Source organism: Oryx dammah, unplaced genomic scaffold (assembly GCF_014754425.2).
Source record: "Oryx dammah isolate SB20612 unplaced genomic scaffold, SCBI_Odam_1.1 HiC_scaffold_11056, whole genome shotgun sequence".
Classification (NCBI taxonomy): domain Eukaryota; kingdom Metazoa; phylum Chordata; class Mammalia; order Artiodactyla; family Bovidae; genus Oryx; species Oryx dammah.
The window spans coordinates 1093283-1110792 of NW_024080450.1; the positions used below are offsets into that span (position 1 = coordinate 1093283).

Here is a 17510-nt window from a genome sequence, read left to right on the forward strand (position 1 = left end):
CAGGTGAGAGTGGACGTGCGGGGTATAGGGGACTTCAACACCAGGAGAGGTTCGGTCTCCTCCCGGATGTGGTATCCCAGTGCCTTCCTGCAGATGAAGAGGACAGAGACCTCTCGCAGATATGAAGGGGTGGTCCCCTCAAGTAGAGGGATACAGAGGCTTTGGCCTTTCTCAGCTTTTGGGTGTGCAGATCTTCCTGGTGAGGTAGGTGCAAGAAATCCCCGCAGGTAGGCGGGTCCGGCTCCTGTCCCTTTCCCCGGGGGAGGGATCCAGACTGAATAGCCCCTTCAGCCCTCTTCCCACCCCCGCCCCCGCCCGCACAAGGGGCGGGCCAGTCTTCTCCCCAGGGCACAACCAATGGCAAGGGAGCCTGGCACGGGGAGCCAATTAAATAGCGGCAGCGGCGAGGGATGGCTCCTCCTCCGGCAAGCCGCCGGCCGCAGCCTCCCAGGAGGCGGGGCTCCTTCGCTGTTTTTGCGGTCGGCGGAGCCTGGCCGAGCCTAGCCGAGAGACCAGTCGAGCCCAGCCGAACGTAGCCGAACGTAGCCGAGCCTAGCCGAACTCCGCGCCCAGACCGCCGCCGCCGCCCGAGCGCCGCCGTGCGAGCAGGCGAGCGGCCGCGGCCGCGGAGGAGGCGCCGCCCCAGGGGGAGGAGGTGGCCGCTCGCTGCAGACCGCCCGCGGCAGAGGCCGCCCCGGTCGCGCCGCGGCGGGAGCGGCCGGCGGAGGCTGCGCTGCCGAGGGGGAGGGCCTGGGGAGGGGAAGTCACCCCTGCCCGCCTCCCGCTGCCCGCCCCCCCGCGCAGGTTCCCGAGCATCATTCGGCGCCCAGCATCCCGCTACCCCGGATTCTCCTGCGGGCGCGCACCGGGCTTAACTCAGGTAAGAGGGGCCCACCCACCACGGGCATGGGGGTTGAGAACCAGAGACGGAGATAAAGAGGCTTAAGACTCAGAGACACAGCCGGGGAGAAGGAGAGTCAGACACAAAGACAGACACGCGAGAGACGCACAGAACTACAGAGACCTCACAGAGAGGGGAGTGAGACACGTCCACGGGGACAGATGGACACACAGCGGGGAAGAAAGAGAGACGAGAGACACAAGAGACCTAGGCATGCAGAGACTGATCCAGAGATACACAAAGAAATAGACTAGGAGAGAAAGGAGACACAAGAGAGACACTCAGGACTCAGAGATGGGGATACATAAGAGAGACAGATATAAAAGAGAGCTACAGATGGGTACACACCGGAGGTGGGTATACAGAGGCTGAGGTGCACGTCCAGGCAAGAACCAAGGGACAGAGTAAGAGCCAGACACAGAGACACACGCACCTGACCTGGTGAAACGGTCTCTCTGAGAGGCGCACCTAGGTACACAGTTTTGGATACACAGACCCACACACGCCTGCCAGGCCTCCACAAAGTTCCCTCTGTGTGAGCTGGCACCTCTGGAGGTCTCCCGGGCTGGTTGGCTGAAGTCCTGAGAGCAGGGAGGTGCCCAGGCCACACCAAAGCTGGTCACAGTGCCCATCCTTCAAGGCCTTGGGCTTCCTCAATCCCACCCACTCGTACAGTTCTTCTGAGGGCTGGACATTCAGTGGGCAGGTCCAGGCCATGCCCACTCCGGCTTCCCCACGGTGGCCACACCCCCATCCAGGTGCCCAGAGCCAGGTCCTGGCTCTGTGAAGTGTTGGGAGGCCGGAGGTATGGGAGGGGGCTCTCTTCTCCACCCTCTCCTCCTCGGCCTCACCCCCCCCTTTCCTCCTCACCATGCTTTGCCTCTGCTCTGTACCCCCCACAGGCTCAGACATCTCCACTGCCCAGGGATCGCTGAGTGTGTGGAAGGCCAGCTGTCCCAGCGCCCCGCTTCGGCATGGGTCCTGCCATTGAGGCAGCTTCTCAGCCTGTGCTCGTCTGAGGGTGTGCCCGTCATGGGGGCAGCCCTCTCCCAGGGGGCTCTCATCGCCATCATCTGCAACGGCCTCGTCGGCTTCTTGCTGCTGCTGCTCTGGGTCATTCTCTGCTGGGCCTGCCACTCGCGCTCTGCCAACATCGACTCCCTCTCCGAATCCAGTCCCAACTCCAGCCCTGGCCCCTGTCCTGAGAAGGCACCCCCGCCCCAGAAGCCCAGCCATGAAGGCAGCTACCTGCTGCAGCCCTGAAGGCCCCTGGCCTAGCCCGGAGTCTGGGACTTAAGTCCACCCCACCTGGCATCTGGAATTGGGATCCCAGGGTCCAGCCGGCCTGGGGTCCAGAACTCAGAGTCCAGCCTGTGTGGAACTGGACCTAGCTGCCCAGTGTCTGGTCGGCCTGGCTCCAAGAGCGGCCCTGCCCCTAGGTAGACAGGCCTGGGGCAGGGGTTCATGAGTTGGTGCTAGGGCCAGGGCCATCTGGACTCTGCTCCATCCCAGCGGTCGGGGGTGGGGTCCACCCTCCCCCTAGGCCAAGCGCCTCTCGGCCCTCAAGGTTGGGCAAGCAAACTAGAATCCATGGCAATAATGGGAGGGTGTCCAGGCTGGGCCCCTCCTCTGGTCCTCCTACTGTTTGCTGGATAATAAATGGATCTAAGACTCTACCCTGAGATTCTCTCCTCTTCCTGGGTGCCCTGCTGTAGCAAAATTAAAGATGTGGGTAGACTTCCAGACACAGGTTTATTTGTGCAAAGTAAGAGAGGGTAACAGGGGTTGAGGACCAAGTCCTGGGGTGAGGTGATGGGACCAGGGCCAGAGCAGGGCACTGGGACCTGATCAGGGGTAGTGTCAGACACATACTGGGTGCTAAGGCTGGACTGGGGTATCAGGGTCAGGGGCTACAAGAACTAGGTTCAAGACACGGGCCAGGTTCGGAGGCCAGGTCCTCAGGTCTTGGTTTTCACTTCCCTCACCAGGTTCAGCAGTTTGTCCAATTTTGCGATCTCCACAGCTGGCCCCTTCTGTATTTCCTGGCCCTTCTTCTCCTGGGGAGAAGAAAAGTACACACCAGGGAGGACTGGTGAGGGAAGGGCCACCTCTTGCTGCCTCCCAGCATCACCTCCTCAGCCCAGCTTACCCCAGCACTGCCATGCCCTCTCCTGCCCAGTTAGCTTCTGGACCCCTGCCTCCTCCCACGCCTGCAGGATCCTTCCCCATCTCAGGTTCGATGACCAGGGCCCAGCTAAGGCCTGGAAGAAACATCTAGCTCTTGTTTTGAACCTCAGATGGACATAGTATCCTGATGGTGGGGGGGGTGGAGGGGGGCAAGCCAGGAAGAGCTGTAGTCCCAGACCTCTACCAGTCGGGACCACCCTTCCTACAGGAAAGTCTCTGGCTGAGTCCTAACAAGGAGCTAAGAGGTGTGTGTTTGTGGAGGGAAAGTGTGGACAAAGCCACAGGTGCCCTCACCTAGTACTCTGACCCAGTACTTCCAGCTCAGGCAGGGAGTGGGGTACCACTTGGGGCCAGGCCTGCTGTGTCAGTTATCCCCAGGTCGGGGAGGGTGTCAGGAAGGCAGATGGCATGTCCCATGTGGTTCCAGATGTCCTCAGCTGGGACTGTCCCCAAGAACAGCGGGTCTTGAATTAATGACCCCACCTCCCACCCCTGGCAACGGGGTGTCGCATGTGGTGCAGTGGTAAAGAATCTGCCTGACGATGTAGGAGATGCAAGGGACATGGGTTTGACTCCTGGGTCAGGAAGATCCACTGGAGTAGGAAATGGCAACTCACTGCCTGGGAAATCCCATGCTAGTCCGTGGGTCACAGAAGAGTCAGACACGACTGACACACACACAGACACACACACACACTTACTTAGTGTTGGGTCACTGGGTGTGTGTGACAGGCCTGCAAGCTCCTTAGCAGACTAGCACCAGTGCCATCCTCCCTTCTGTCCAGGCAGTGTGGTGTGGGCTGGGCTGGGGGAGCTGCCATTTCTTGCCTTCCCTCTGTACCCGAGCCCCCTGCCCTCTCAGCCACCTGTGCCCAGGGCTCACTGGCACCTGCCCCAGCCTTGCCTGCTGGGGACCCAGCCCGGATCTGGCCATGGCTGTGAGGTGGGGGGAGAGGTGGGGCCCGCAGGCCCTTTTCTGGCTCATCTTGGCTGCCGACACCCGGTGGAGCTCAGATTTCCTCCTGGCATGACTCCTGCACCTGTTCCCAAATCTGCCTCCCCCTCCCCTCGAGGCTCAGCGTCTTTGCCCCTGCCCCGCTCACCCCGACACTCGTGAGGCAGAGGACAAAGATGTCTCTTTCTCCCTTCCCTCTCTGTCTCCCAGATTAACCTCATGTTCTCTTCTCACCCTCACCTCATCTCCTGGGAGTCAGGAAGCCTGGCTTTTAGTTGTTAACTCCCTATGTGACTCTGGGCAAGTTCCTTGCCTTTCCGAGCTATAGTTGCCATCTAGACAGTAGCTGGGGAAAATAGGCCTTGACCTTTGGTGGGCTCTGACACCAGTCACGGGACGCTCCTTGGGCTGAGCAGTCAGGCCTCTGTGGCCCAGCCCTCTTGGGGAGATCAGGGAGACTGCAGCCTGCAAAGGGGGGCAGGAGGGATGCCCACAGGACTTCCTCTGGCCTGAGTCACTTGGCTGCTGATAGAGTCAGGTGACAGTTTCAGAGGAACTGCCAGTCCATGGAAGAACTAGCCCCCAGCTGTCACCTGCTCAGGTTCTCTGACTCCCAGGTACCTATGTCCTCAGGTCCTCAGAGATACTGATGCTGACCCTTGCTCTGAGGAGTTGAGACTGGGAGATCCTTGCCTCCCTGGGTCAGAGTGGGCAAGGCAGGCCTCCCGCCACATCTACTCCCTTCAACGTGTGATGGCTGTCCCCCAGCCCGGAGGGGTCACCACCATCCCTCCCACGGGGCTATCCAACTCTACCAGCCTAAGCCTGGGTCATGCTCCTCACTAAATCAAGAACAGATTTTATCTGTTCCACAAATTGTACTGCCTTCCTCTAGCTCCTGGAGGCCAACTAGCAGGGCTTAGCAGAGTTTCAGACCACGCCCACCCCAACCCCCCACCCCACCCCACCCCACAGCCTCTGGGCCACAGCTGCAGGCACTCAGCAGCCTTCTGAGTATTTATAGCCAAGTCCACCCCCTCCCCCAGCTGGCTACAATTACAGGCCCAGCCAAAATCCTAGCCCTTGCCTTCCTGGCCATGGTGGGGAATAGGCCAGGCTGGCATGAGAGGGTTAGTGCAATGGCACCTGTCTTGGTGGTGGCACATGGGGGCAGGTGTCAGCAGCTGAAAGAGGGCCCTGCTGTTTCCTCAAACTGCAAGTAAAGGCATCAAATGGCAACCCAGGGGGTACAGTCATCAGGGCAACGTGGCTCAGCCCCAGCTCAGCTCTGACCTTGGTCCAGAACCTAGCAGGGAGCAAATTCTCTCCTAGCATCCAAATGGACAGGACTGAGATCTAGGGTTTTGGATTTTTAATTTGGACCCTTGGGCTCTGGATTCTAAAGTCTGGGTTCTTAAGTCTGAATCGGGACTCTGAGATCTAGACTTTGAGGTCATGGCTCTGGGCTCTGTGGCCTGTATTCAGAGCCCTTGGGCTCTGGTCAGGATCTCTGGATCATTCTAGATCCCAGAAAGGAACCAGAGCTCTAAAGGAGGACTGCCTAGCTACTGACCTAGTTACCCTCCTCACGGCTCATTTCCTGCTTCCTGTGTGAACCCACAGCTCCCAGTTCAGGGACCATTGGCGTTGAAGCTCTGTGCAAGCCCAGCGAGTGACTGGAAACTAAGCCCCAAGACCCTGCCTGGATAACACCAAGCAAGCCAATGATGCCCATGTACTGCCCCCAGACTTTGGACTCTAGTCACCTGCTTACCTGTTGTCTCCACCTGGGGCTCAGATTCAGCGTGTCAGAACCCATCTGTCCCCCTATAAACCTACTTCTATGCTTCTCACTTGGACAATGACATCACCCTTACCCTGGGCCTCCAAAGCCAGAAACCTGGGGCTATCCCCTGGCTCCTCCCCTTTCTCTCACCAACCACCCCCTCCCCACCATCCCGCCATCCTGGAGACTTTCTTGGCAGCCCAAATTCCCCAAGACTGTACCTTCGGCATCTTGCGCAAGTTGGGTGAGAGCTTGAGGCAGGTGACGTGCCCTCGGTCATCGCCCACAATGATGATGGGGTGGATGGGATTGAACTGCACGTGGGTGAGCTTGTTCTTCTTTTTGGCCACCACGGGCTGGTTGCAGATGGCCTCGTACTTGTTGATGGACAAGTCAAACACGTGCGTCTGTGAAGAGGTAGGTGTCAGCACAATCAGGGAAATGGGGTCCCTGTCCCCGCTCCCCACAACCAGAGGACCTGCCCCTGGACTTTCTTGGGAAACACAGAAGCCTAGCACACTGGAGTTGGAGGCAGTAGGAGAGGCGATTTGTGTCTCTGTTTGTTTTTCCTGTGGTTGAGGGAATGACAATAAAATGTTTAGGAGAAAATTTAAGTCTCTATAGAATTAACAGTAATAGCAGCTGCCATTTATGGAGCACTTACAGCTTTCCTGGCGGCTCAGATGGTAAAGAATCTGCCTGCAGTGCAGGAGACCTGGGTTCAATCCCTAGGTTGGAAAGATCCCCTGGAGAAGGGAATGGCCACCTCTCCAGTATTCTTGCCTGCAGAATTCCATGGACAGAGGAGCCTGGTGGGCTACAGTCCATGGGGTTGCAAAGTGTCGGACACAGCTGAGCAACTTCTACAGTATGATGTACTAGACTCTGGACAAGCATGTTACCTGGTTGCCTCATCTAATTACAGTAGTCACAGCCACTCTATCAGGTAGGTTCTGTTATTTTCCACATTTTATAAATGAGGAGATGGAGGCTCTTAAGCCTAACTTGCCGGTAAGTGGCAGAGCCAGAGTTTCTACCAAATGAATATATGTCAGGTACTTCGACAGTGCTTGCCATATAGGTGCTGAACGAGTGTTGGATCTTATTTTTACTGCATTGTGAGTCCAAACCATTAGCAAGTTTTGCCTAGACTATGCAGCATCCTAACTGGTCTTCCTGCTTCATCTCCCCCACCCTTCTCTTATCCATCCTCTGTGTAGCTTACCTTTTAAAAATCTGGAATCCTCCAATAGTCTCCCTGGGCATGCTACATAAAAATTCTGATTCTTTCTCTCGATTCTGCACCATTTGCTCTCACCTCAGGCTCTCAGCCCTTTGCCTACTAGATCCCGGCCACCCTAACTTCCTGTTCCTTAAACCTTTCCAGCTGATTCTCCCCTCAGGGCATTTGCACTAGCAGTTCCTTTGTCTGGAAGGCCTCACTCATCTTCACCTGACCCTTTTGTGTGACCCAGCTCTCTACTTGAATGTCACCTCTTTAAAGATTTCCCTGACCACTTTATCTAAGAGACCACCCAGTCCTTTCCTTGTGCATCATTCTATTTTTAAAGATATAACAGCTTTGAAAATGAAAGTGTTAGTCACTCAGTCATGTCCGACTTTTTGCAACCCCATGGACTGTAGCCCGCCAGACTCTCTGTCTATGGGATTTTCCTGGCACAAATGGGTAGCCATTCCAGGGGATCTTTCTGACCCAGGGATGGAAACCAGGTCTCCTGCATTGCAGATGGATTCTTTACCATCTGAGCTATCAGGGAAGCCCCATAACAGCTTTGTGGAGATATAATTAATATACTATAAAATTTACCCATTTAAAGTATATAATTCCTGTTTTTTAGTATATTCACAGTTATGTAACCATCACCACAACCAAGTATAGAACATTTTCATCACCCCAAAAAGAACCCTTATGCCTATTACCAGTCATACCCACTTTCTCCCAACCCCTCTTTCCCTAGGTAACCACAAATCTACTTTATTTCTGTAAATTTGCCTATTCTGCTGCTGCTGCTGCTAAGTCGCTTCAGTCATGTCCGACTCTGTGTGACCCCATGGATGGCAGCCCACCAGGCTCCCCTGTCCCTGGGATTCTCCAGGCAAGAACACTGGAGTGGGTTGCCATTTCCTTCTCCAATGCATGAAAGTGAAAAGTGAAAGTGAAGTCGCTCAGTCCTGTCCGACTCTTGGCGACTCCACGGACTGCAGCCCACCAGGTTCCTCCGTCCATGGGATTTTCCAGGTAAGAGTACTGGAGTGGGATGCCACTGCCTTCTCCTTGCCTATTCTAGACCTGCATAAATGGAATCAGAAAGTGTTTGGTCTTTTGTGACTGGCTTCTTAATTTTTTAAAAGATTTTTTTGATGTGGACTATGTTTAAAGATTTTATTGAAGATGTTACAATATTCCTTCTGTTTTCTGTTTTGGTTTTTTGGCCAAGAGGCATATGGGATCTCAGCTCCCCAACCAGGGATCAAACCTATACCTCCTGCATTGGAAGGCGAAGTCTTAAACACCGGACATCCAGGGAAGTCTCTGAGACTGGCTTCTTAAACTAAGCATGCTTTCAGTGTTCATCCATGATATAGCATGTATCAGTAGTACATTCCCTGTTAGTGCTGAGTAATACTTCTTATGGATGGAGTACTTATTGTTTACTCATTCATCAGTTACAGACATTTGGGTTGTTTCCACTTTTTTGGCTGTTATGAATAATGCGGCTGTGAACACTGGTGTACACATGTCATCCTCTTTTGATCTCTGCCTAGCACTTAACTCTATTGGGGGTTTGGTTGTTGTATTCTATTTCTTTCCCTTCACTGGAACATAAGCTCGGTGCATCACCTGAATCACCAGGCCCTGGCCTGGAGTTGGGAGCCACAGTTGGCCCTTGGTTAGACATTTGTTCAGCAAATAAATGACTGACTTAAGGGTGATGCCTTAATACACTCTATTCTTTCCTGGCAGGTGCCTCTCAGCTTACATCAAAGTCCATAAGTAAATTATGTTGCATAAAAACTTTCCCCCCAAAAAAATTTCCCCACAAGTTGTTTTTGAGCTTTCACCAGTTCTTATTGTTGCACAGACCCTTCCCAGCTGCCCGCTCAGACTCAGCTTGCACATTCCCAGTGATGGGGACCTCACTACCTTTCAGATGCTATTTCGACCACAGATTGACTCTGGTGTATAAGTTTCTCTTTACATCAAGCTGGCACCCCCACCCTGTAGCTCGCTCCCCAGGGCCCTCAGAGAAGACAGCTCCTCCTCATGGGATCCTATTTCACATCTTGCTCTCTCCTTCAAGGTGAACAGCTCCACTCTCTCCTCCAGGCCTCATGGGATGACAGATCCCTCTCTTTTTTACTTTTGGCTGTGCTGGTCTTCTACCGGCACGTGGGTTTCCTCTAGCTGGGCCTCTCACTGCAGTGGCTTCTCTTGCTGAGGCTCTCAGGCTCTAGGCATGTGGGCTTCAGCAGTTGCAGCATGTGGGTTCAACAGTTGTGGCCCATGGACTTGGTTGCCCCATGCATGTGGAATCTTCCAGGACCAGGGATCAAACCTGTATCCCCCCGCTTTGGATTCTTAACCACTGGACCACCAGGGAAGTCCCTGAATGACCCCTCTTTTGACAGGGCCCCAAGTGGCCTGGCCCTTGAGGACACAGAGCGTCCTATGTTCCGCCTTCCCCCAGCTGCCCTGGGCCTGGGGTGGTCCCTCCAGGAGGGACAGCTGAGATGGCTCATCTTGTCTTCAGTAGGGGGTCAGCAGGGTCAGGAAAGGGGCACTTACCTTCCCGTTGGTGGTGACTGCTGCGAACACAGTGGACGAGTATGGTGCCCAGGCCACGTCTCCCACAGCTGAATTGAGGTCATAGATGAACATCGGGGTCCTGCAGTGGGGAAGAGCGGAAAGCTGAGAGAACAGAGGGCTCATGGTGCCAGAACCCTACCGGTCCCCGCCCAGGGTGCAGCCTGAGGGAGGGCAGGCCCCTCACTTGATGGTGTGGTCCCATATCTTCACTGTCCAGTCGGAGCTGCAGGACATGAAGACCTTGGTATGGTAGGGGTTCCAGGACACAGCATCCACGGCCATGTTGTGGGCGTCGTAGGTGTCAAGGAACTGGCTGGAGTAGGATTTGGAGCACTGGGGTGGGGGTGGGGAAGCATGAGTGAGCACGGTCAGCCACCACTTCCCCAGGGGGCTCCGGAGGGTCAGACCCTGAGATTCCTCTTCTGTCCCCGCCCTGCCTCACTGTCCCAGCTGAGCTGGGGCCAAGCTCTTGGCTGTTCTTCTCACCCTCAAAGCAACCAGAGAGAAAGGAGGGGCTTAAGGGACTGAGGTTTGGGTGGGCAGGGGAGCCTGGAGGGTGAAAGAAGTCTGCCCAGAGGATTCCAGGCCAGGCAGAAACTGCCTTTCCTCCCTGAGGCTTCCCTGGTAGCTCAGCTGATAAAGATCCTGCCTGCAATGCAGGAAACCCTGGTTCAATTCCTGGGTCAGGAAGATCCACTACAGAAGGGATAGGCCAACCACTCCAGTATTTCGGGGCTTCCCTGGTGTCTCACATGGTAAAGAATCCGCCTACAATGTGGGAGACCTGGGTTCAATCCCTGCATTGGGAAGATCCCCTGGAGAAAGGCATGGCAACCCACTCCAGTATTCTTGTCTGGAGAATCCCATGGATAGAGAAACCTGGCAGGGTTACAGCCCAGGGGGTCACAAAGAGTCAGACACAACTGAACGACTAAGCACAGTACAATCCTGAGCCCAGGCAGAGCAGGTGTAGGGGTTCTGGTGGCGGTATGGTCTAGTTTGTGTCCACGCCAAGGCCTGTGGACAGGCAGACAGAGCCCTGGATCCACCAGCAGTCCACAGACAGAATCCTTGCAGCGGTGGTAAACATCCCACCTTTCTCAGGTAGGGGCTTCCCTGGTGTCTCACATGGTAAAGAATCCGCCTGCAATGTGAGAGACCTGGGTTCAGTCCCTGCATTGGGAAGATCCCCTGGAGAAAGGCATGGCAACCCACTCCAGTATTCTTGTCTGGAGAATCCCATGGATAGAGGAGCCTGGTGGGCTACAATCCATGGAGTCGATCGCAAAGAGTCAGACATGACTGAGTGACTAACACTTTCACTTTCATTTGCTCCCAGAAAAGCAAGTGCAGAGCCAGGAACAGGTCCCAGTCTCCTGATTTCTCATTTGGTTTCCTGCCCTGGCCACTGTGCCCTTTGCTTCCTCCCTCCAGGAGACTGAGTGACTGACTGGTCTCTTCCTGTCTCCCGCAGCCACAAGCAGGGGTGGAGAAGGGGGGTGGGGACATCTTTTGCATTCAGATCGGCTCTGCCTGGGCCTCAGGGGCTCCCGGGAGGCTGCCTGTAATTAACATTCTGAGTTTCTGAGCCTAAGAAAAGCTTGCAGCGGAGCTATTTCTGGATGGATGAAGGTTCAGAAGGATGTTCACCTACTAACTCTGAGACCTGGCAGAAGCGGGCCACCAAGTTCCATCCCACCACCAGCTGGGATGAACCTGTTGTTCAGAGGTAGGTTTTCTTGTTACCCAGCCTTCAAAGCTCAGCTCAAGTTCAGATCTCCTCTAGGAAGTCTTTTCAGGATGTTCCAAGCCCCACCTCTTCCCCCGCAACCCCCCGTGCCCAGCTCTACCTCCTTCACCCCCAGGCAGGGAGCAGGACGTGAGGGAAAGATGCTGAGCTGGGCTAAAGTCACCCTCTAGATTCTTCATCTCCTTTCCTGCAGTCAGTCCCTCTTCCTGACACCCAAGCAGGTCAACAAATGCATTCTGGGAGGGGACATATGTATGTATACCTATGGCTGGTTCATGTTGATGTTTGGCAGAAACCAACACAATACTGTAATGCAATTATCCTTCAATTAGAAATAAATACATTTTTTTAAAAAAGAAAGCAATGCATTCTCTTTCCCCAGAAAGCCTTCTAGTACTGATGAGCCCCGAGATCCATCCGAATATGGTCTGTTGAGAATGACAACCTCCCAGGTCTAGTGGCCCTGTAAGAAGCTGGCATCGGCACAGCACTACCTCACCTTGTAGATTTTTCCCTCCTCTGTGCCCACCAGAAACAGGTAGTCGATCTCTCTGTGGAAGTCAAAGGCAGTGCCGCAGCCTTTGGGAGAAGAGGGAACCGCTTTAGGCCAGTTCTGGAAGGGAAGGAGGCCTCCAGCATCCACCTCTACCCAGTAGGCCCTCCCCTGGGAAAGCCTGAGTCTGGGTACTATGAGGGCCGGAGCCAGCCGGGCAAACAGAAACTGGGTCCCAGGGCTGCTGCAGTTGGAACTCTGCAAACGGGCCAGGGCTTCTGCAGACAGGAATGGGGCCTGGATAAACAAGGTGGGGATTGAGTTAAACAGGGTCGGGGTCAGGGTAAACAGGGAAAGGGTCTGCAAACAGGGATACGGTCTGCATAAACAGGGGAGGAATTGAGTAAACAGGGATGGGATCTGGGTAAACAGGGGCCTGATCTGCATAAACAGGGAGGGTCTGCAGACTGCTCAGGACCAGGCTTTCTCCTTACCTTCTCCTACCCGGCAGGAGGGGAAGTGGGGTGTGCAGAAAGAGGGAGGACCAGACCTCCTGGGCCCGGGGGGATGTGGCCAGGCCGGAGATGAGGTGCAGGGGCTCTTACCCACTGTGTGTATCTGCAAGCCCTCGAGACCTTCCGTGGTGCTGCCCTCCACCTTCAGCTTGATGACGTCAGTGTGAACCAGCTCACTCTGTGGTCACACAGGGAGGGGGAGGCGCACCGGTGGGGCTGGATGGCAGGGTTGGAGTCCCCTGCCATCTGGCTCCCACCACTCCCCATCTTCACCCCTGCACGACCCTTCCTGGGAAACACGCACCTTCACGAGCGTCCAAGACACGATCCTGCCGTCCGATGACACAGAGAAGAAGTTGAGGTTATGGTCCATGTCATCCTTCTGCCACCTGACCTGCAACATCCACACTGTGAGCTCTGGGGCCCTGCGAGGGTGTCGGGTTAGGGCTGCGAGCTGAGCAGGGCTCACTCAAGGACCCTTCTGAGGCCCAGAAGCCAGTTCTGGGAGTCCATTTCCTAGGGTCCCATGATGGTCCTGCCCTCCCTCTTCACTCACCGCCCCCCTTCCCCGAACATCCTGAGGCAATGTGCCAGTGGGGCACTGCCCCAAGTCTCCCGGCTCAGCAGTGGAGGTACCTGGTTCCTCTCTGCGTTGGCAGCTAGGAGCCCTGTTTTTTGTTTGTTTGTTTAGAGAAACTGTTGTTAAATTTTATTTTCTTTAAATACGTACCTTTTCCCCACTCTCACCCACATGGGGGGAGGAACAGAAAACCCCAATTTGTGGGATTCCATGTATAAAACCTGAGATGGTTAGGATGAAGTATAAAAATACTGTTTACAAAGGGAAAGAGGGTGTCCATTGTAACCTTAACTTTCAGACACCTCCATCTGTAAGTCCCTATTTGCTCCCTGAGAAAAACTCCTGGGAATCCATTTGGATGTAGAACAAGCCCTTCTTCTGGTTGGGAATGGGGGGTGGGGCATATGTGGTGGGGTTTGGTCAGCTGTGTCTGACTCTTTTCAACCCCAGGATCTGTAGCCCACCAGGCTCCTCTGTCCATGCGGCTTCTCCGTGCAAGAATACTGGGGTGGATTGCCATTCCCTTCTCCAGGGGATCTTCCCGATGCAGGGATCAAACCCAGGTCTCCTGCACTGCAGGCAGAATCTTTACGATCTGAGGTGGAGGGGAGTAAGGGGGTGAGATGGGGAAGGGGATGGGGAGCTCCCAAACCCCAATACAGAATAGGAAGCTATTTTTGTAACAAGTTGTTAGAAAGCAGTGGCTCTGCGTTCGACCTCCTTATGTCGAGAGCCCATCAACCAGCTTCCTCATTTCTAAAACAGAAACCATAATAGCATGAGTTTGTTGTAAGGAATAAATGAAATAATGAATGTGAAGCTCTTAGGTCAGAACACTGCAGATATTAAGTGTTCAATAAGTAATAGCCACCATCGTAGGAATCAAGGTGCCAAGGTTCTTTTTTTCCTGCTTGCTTCCCTCCCCATCCAGGCTTGGTTTTTCTCCAGGTAGCCTTTCTTCTGTTCCCACCTTCACTTCACCACTAGCTCCTGCTTCTAAAATCTTGCTCCCAGCATCTCAGATATAAGCTACACTTCTCCAACTGCAAATTGGGGTTAATAATTCTTCCCCACCCATATTCTCCGGGCTGGAAGCAAACATATGGGAAAGTGTTTTGGAGACAGAGCTGTTGTCTTATGAAGATGACACGCTTGAGGCTCAAGTTTCTGTTGCCAGATGTGGAGGCCCAGCAGAGCTGTGTCCGGGAGGGCTGGGGCGGGGCTGGGTGCCCAGAGCTTTCCAGCCTCCAGGCCTCCTGCGCTGGGACCACCATCCTTCCCCTGTCAGAAGGAGAGGCCCAGTGAGGGCGGACGGGAACCCAGGGGTGCTGTCTGTAACCACAGTTGTAACCTGGCTCTTGAGCAGTATACGTGGGGTGGGAGCGTGGAGGGGATTTCTTCTCCAGGGGACCCCCCTCCAGACCTGGCTGTCAGAGCTGCAGGAGGGCGGACCTCGTCCTGCCTGGGCCTGTCTGGGCAGACTGCTCTTTTGTGCTTTTGCCAAGAGGCCTAGAACACCACACAGCCTGTGAGGCACAAGTCAGAGCAGTCTTGATGCCGAGACAGCTCCCTCTTCTGCGTAAAGGTAGTCCCTTTAAAGGGGGGAGCGGATGGGGGTGTCAAAGGCCAGACAGTAAGAGGCACAGGGGAGCTGCAAAGGGAAGTGTTTAATGAGTGGCCGCTGGCGCGCATGGAAATTGTATTTCACACCCCACTTAGCAGCCTGATGCCCAGTCGGGGGTGGTGCATGTATTTGCAGGTGTGTGTGTATGTGTGTGTGTGTGCAAGTTGCACACATGTTCCTGGAGTGGAGGTGGGAAGGTAGAAATAAAGAGGGCACAGAGGGGGCAGGTGGAAGTGGGATTGAGAGGATGAACGAGTGCCCAGGAAGCAGGCGGTAGGGAGGAGTCAGAGGCCTGCACCACTGATTCCTTCTCTTCCGTGTTCTCTTATCAGGGCAGGCGTGTTTGACCCCAGGGTCTGCTCATATCCTTCCTGCCTCCTACCCCAGTGTAGCAGAGGATACACACACACACACACACACACACACACACACACACACACATATTCTGCAGAGTGCTGCTGGTTGGGGCTTCCCAGCCAGGCCTGAACAGGGCTACGCTACCCAGATGGGAGGCAGCCTGTGCCGTGGGACCGGAACCCTGTCCCCTTTGGAGACCCTGGCTCCAAAACTTTCCATGGCTCCCTGTTACCAACAGAACAAAGTCCTTCGGCCCCCAGCCTGGCTTTTGCGATCAAAAACAATCTCTCTGATTTCTCCCAAGACATTTCTCCCTTGAAGAAGGACCTAAGACTTTGATGTCTCTGACACCTTCACGAGCCCCGGCTCTTTTTCAGGCTCCCAGATATACAACCAACTGCCTGTAGGACGCCTCTTCTGGCTTCTTGTATTAACTTCTGTCCAGAATTCTGTGGCATCCTACAGCTTGTCCCAAACCAGAGTTTCAGGTGCCGTCACCAACTTTCCCTTCCCCCATAGCCAGCCAGTCACTTCCTTCTCTTAATTTTATTCCTCAACAGCTCTCAACCCTATTTTCTCACTTTCATCTCCAATGCCCCTGTTGTGGCTCAGTCTTAAGCTCTCTCACACTGCGGCTGGAAGATATCTCCAGGACACTGCATGACTGTGGGATTTCTTTGCCCCCAGATCCTCTGATGGTTGGACAGTGATTTTCAAATTATGCTGGGAGGAGCTCTTGAAGCCTTGGGAAAGTTGCTCAGGGGATGTGGGGAGTGATGACAGGGGACCCTCAAGCAATCAGGACCCTGATCTTAACAGAGCAGCCCCACTCTCATCTTTCTAATACATTGAGCTTCTGTACTTCACTAACACTAGGCTTCCCAGGTGGCATTAGTGGTAAAGAACTCGCCTGCCAATGCAGGAGACGTATGGGACGTGGGTTCGATTCCTGGGTCAGGGAGATCCTCTGGAGGGGGAAATGGCAACCCACTCTAGTATTCTTGCATGGAGAATCCCATGAACAGAGGGGCATGGCAGGCTTTATAGTCCATGGGGTTATGAAGAGTCAGACACGACTGAAGCAACTTGGCACGCATGCACCAACACTTCATTTGAGACCACTGACGTGTAGAATCCGAGCTTCCGCCTTGCTGGAGAAGCACACCCAGGACTGGGCACTTAGGCCCTTCTCAGGTCCCGCTGCTCCTCCCTGTCCTGCACACTGTGCTCCCTGTGTTGCTTCATTTCCCAGCAGGCCCTTCTGCTTGTGCCCGTGTCTTTCCGGTGCATGTGGCCCCTTTGCAGCCGTCTTCATCAGTGCATGCTTCCTTAGGCTTCACAATCCTGCTCAGGTGCTTCTTCCTCTAGGAAGACATCCTTGGCCTTCCAGTCCCTGCTTCTCATCCCCCAGCACTTTGGACAATCCTCAGCCCTCCTTGGCAATTAGCACACGTCCTATCTGCTCAACCTTGGCTGCTGTGTGTCCCTGCCAGGAACTCTGGAGACCAAATCCTTGAGCATCACCAGCCTCCAGAGGAGTGAACAGGCAGGAGTTGCTGAATGAATGGATGAATGAAGAGAGGATGAGGAAGCAGGGAGGGAATGAGAGCAAGCGAAGGAAGAGAACAGGAGGAAGTCGTTAAAGGAGACAGAGAAGGGCAGGCCCCTCCCACGTCACAAGCCCTGATTCTAGCCAAGAACTCAGAGTCTTCGGTTTTGCAAAGGCAGCAGCCCTGTTCTCCTGCAAGGACTGTGGGAGAACAGAAGGCCACCCTATCCAGTCTCCCTGGCACCCATCCAGGCAAGGGGGAGCGGTCTCCTGTGAGCCCCACTTCTCTCTCCAACTTGCTATTTGATTCTGAGAACAGAGCAGAGAGGGAGTAGGCTGGTTGGCCTTGGCCTCTCACCCTCTCCTGGGCTTGAGGAGAGTCAGGCCACCCTGAGATGCTCTGCGCTTGGCCCTGGGCTGTGTGTTTGAGCTGGCAAAGCAAGGGCAGGTCTGATGCTGGTTTAGTTTGATCAAAGCAAGTCTTTTCTCTCCCTGGACTTTAATGTCTCTGCAGACATCCTCCCCATGTCTGGAGCCCCGTGTGCCTGGACGTGATGACTCGGGAGGTAGGCTTTCCAGAGGAAAGAACCCCTGAAGCTGCAGTTCTGACTCTGGCCTTGGTTGAGGGGAGGGTATTTCATGGGAGGAGGTGCCTCCTTCCTGTGCCCCAGATCCGGGTAAAGGATGAAGCTGAGAGGTCCCCACTTCCCCTGTGCCTGGGCAACCCTCCTTCTGCTCAGGCCTGTCTGGGGGCCAAAAGCCAGGGCCTGGGCATCCATGTGACTCAGGAAGTTCAGGGCCAGACAGGCAGGGGTGCAGAGCCTGCCGGCAGACCCTGTCAGGGCAGGGAACAGAGGACAATGAGAAGACAGACCCCAGCACTGTCTGAGCCCCCCAGAGGCCTTGGGCAACTTGAGACAGAAATGTGTGCTTAGATTCTCCCAGGCCAGACCACGGGGTAAGGGTGCCCAGGCTCAGAAGAAG

At 54.8% G+C, this 17510-nt stretch overlaps 2 protein-coding genes across 4 annotated transcripts in view; one reads left to right on the plus strand and one right to left on the minus strand.

Moving 5' to 3' along the window:
• The first annotated feature begins 655 nt into the window (after nt 1–655).
• LOC120860327 (adropin) lies at nt 656–2577 on the plus strand. The gene is made up of 2 exons (XM_040236124.1): nt 656–880; nt 1804–2577. The coding sequence occupies exon 2, from the start codon at nt 1934–1936 to the stop codon at nt 2162–2164; it is 231 nt and encodes a 76-aa protein (XP_040092058.1). The 5' UTR covers nt 656–880; nt 1804–1933; the 3' UTR covers nt 2165–2577.
• Nucleotides 2578–2634: 57 nt separating this feature from the next.
• The window catches only part of LOC120860305 (dynein intermediate chain 1, axonemal), a 68876-nt gene continuing 54000 nt past the window's right edge, over nt 2635–17510 (minus strand). The window contains exons 14-20 of one of the 3 annotated variants that reach the window (XM_040236087.1): nt 12721–12810; nt 12507–12594; nt 11908–11987; nt 9843–9991; nt 9638–9737; nt 6051–6236; nt 2635–2958 (exon numbers count right to left, since the gene is read on the minus strand). In XM_040236087.1, coding sequence (XP_040092021.1) covers nt 2860–2958; nt 6051–6236; nt 9638–9737; nt 9843–9991; nt 11908–11987; nt 12507–12594; nt 12721–12810 — 792 coding nt within the window. In that variant the 3' untranslated portion in view covers nt 2635–2859. Of the gene's footprint in view, nt 2959–6050; nt 6237–9637; nt 9761–9842; nt 9992–11508; nt 11645–11907; nt 11988–12506; nt 12595–12720; nt 12811–17510 lie in introns of those variants that run through there. The other 2 variants (XM_040236086.1, XM_040236088.1) reach the window with 2 other exon arrangements.

Excerpts from the sequence above, each read along its gene's own strand:
- LOC120860327 (XM_040236124.1), top strand. The coding sequence starts at position 1,934 with ATGGGGGCAGCCCTCTCCCAGGGGGCTCTCATCGCCATCATCTGCAAC.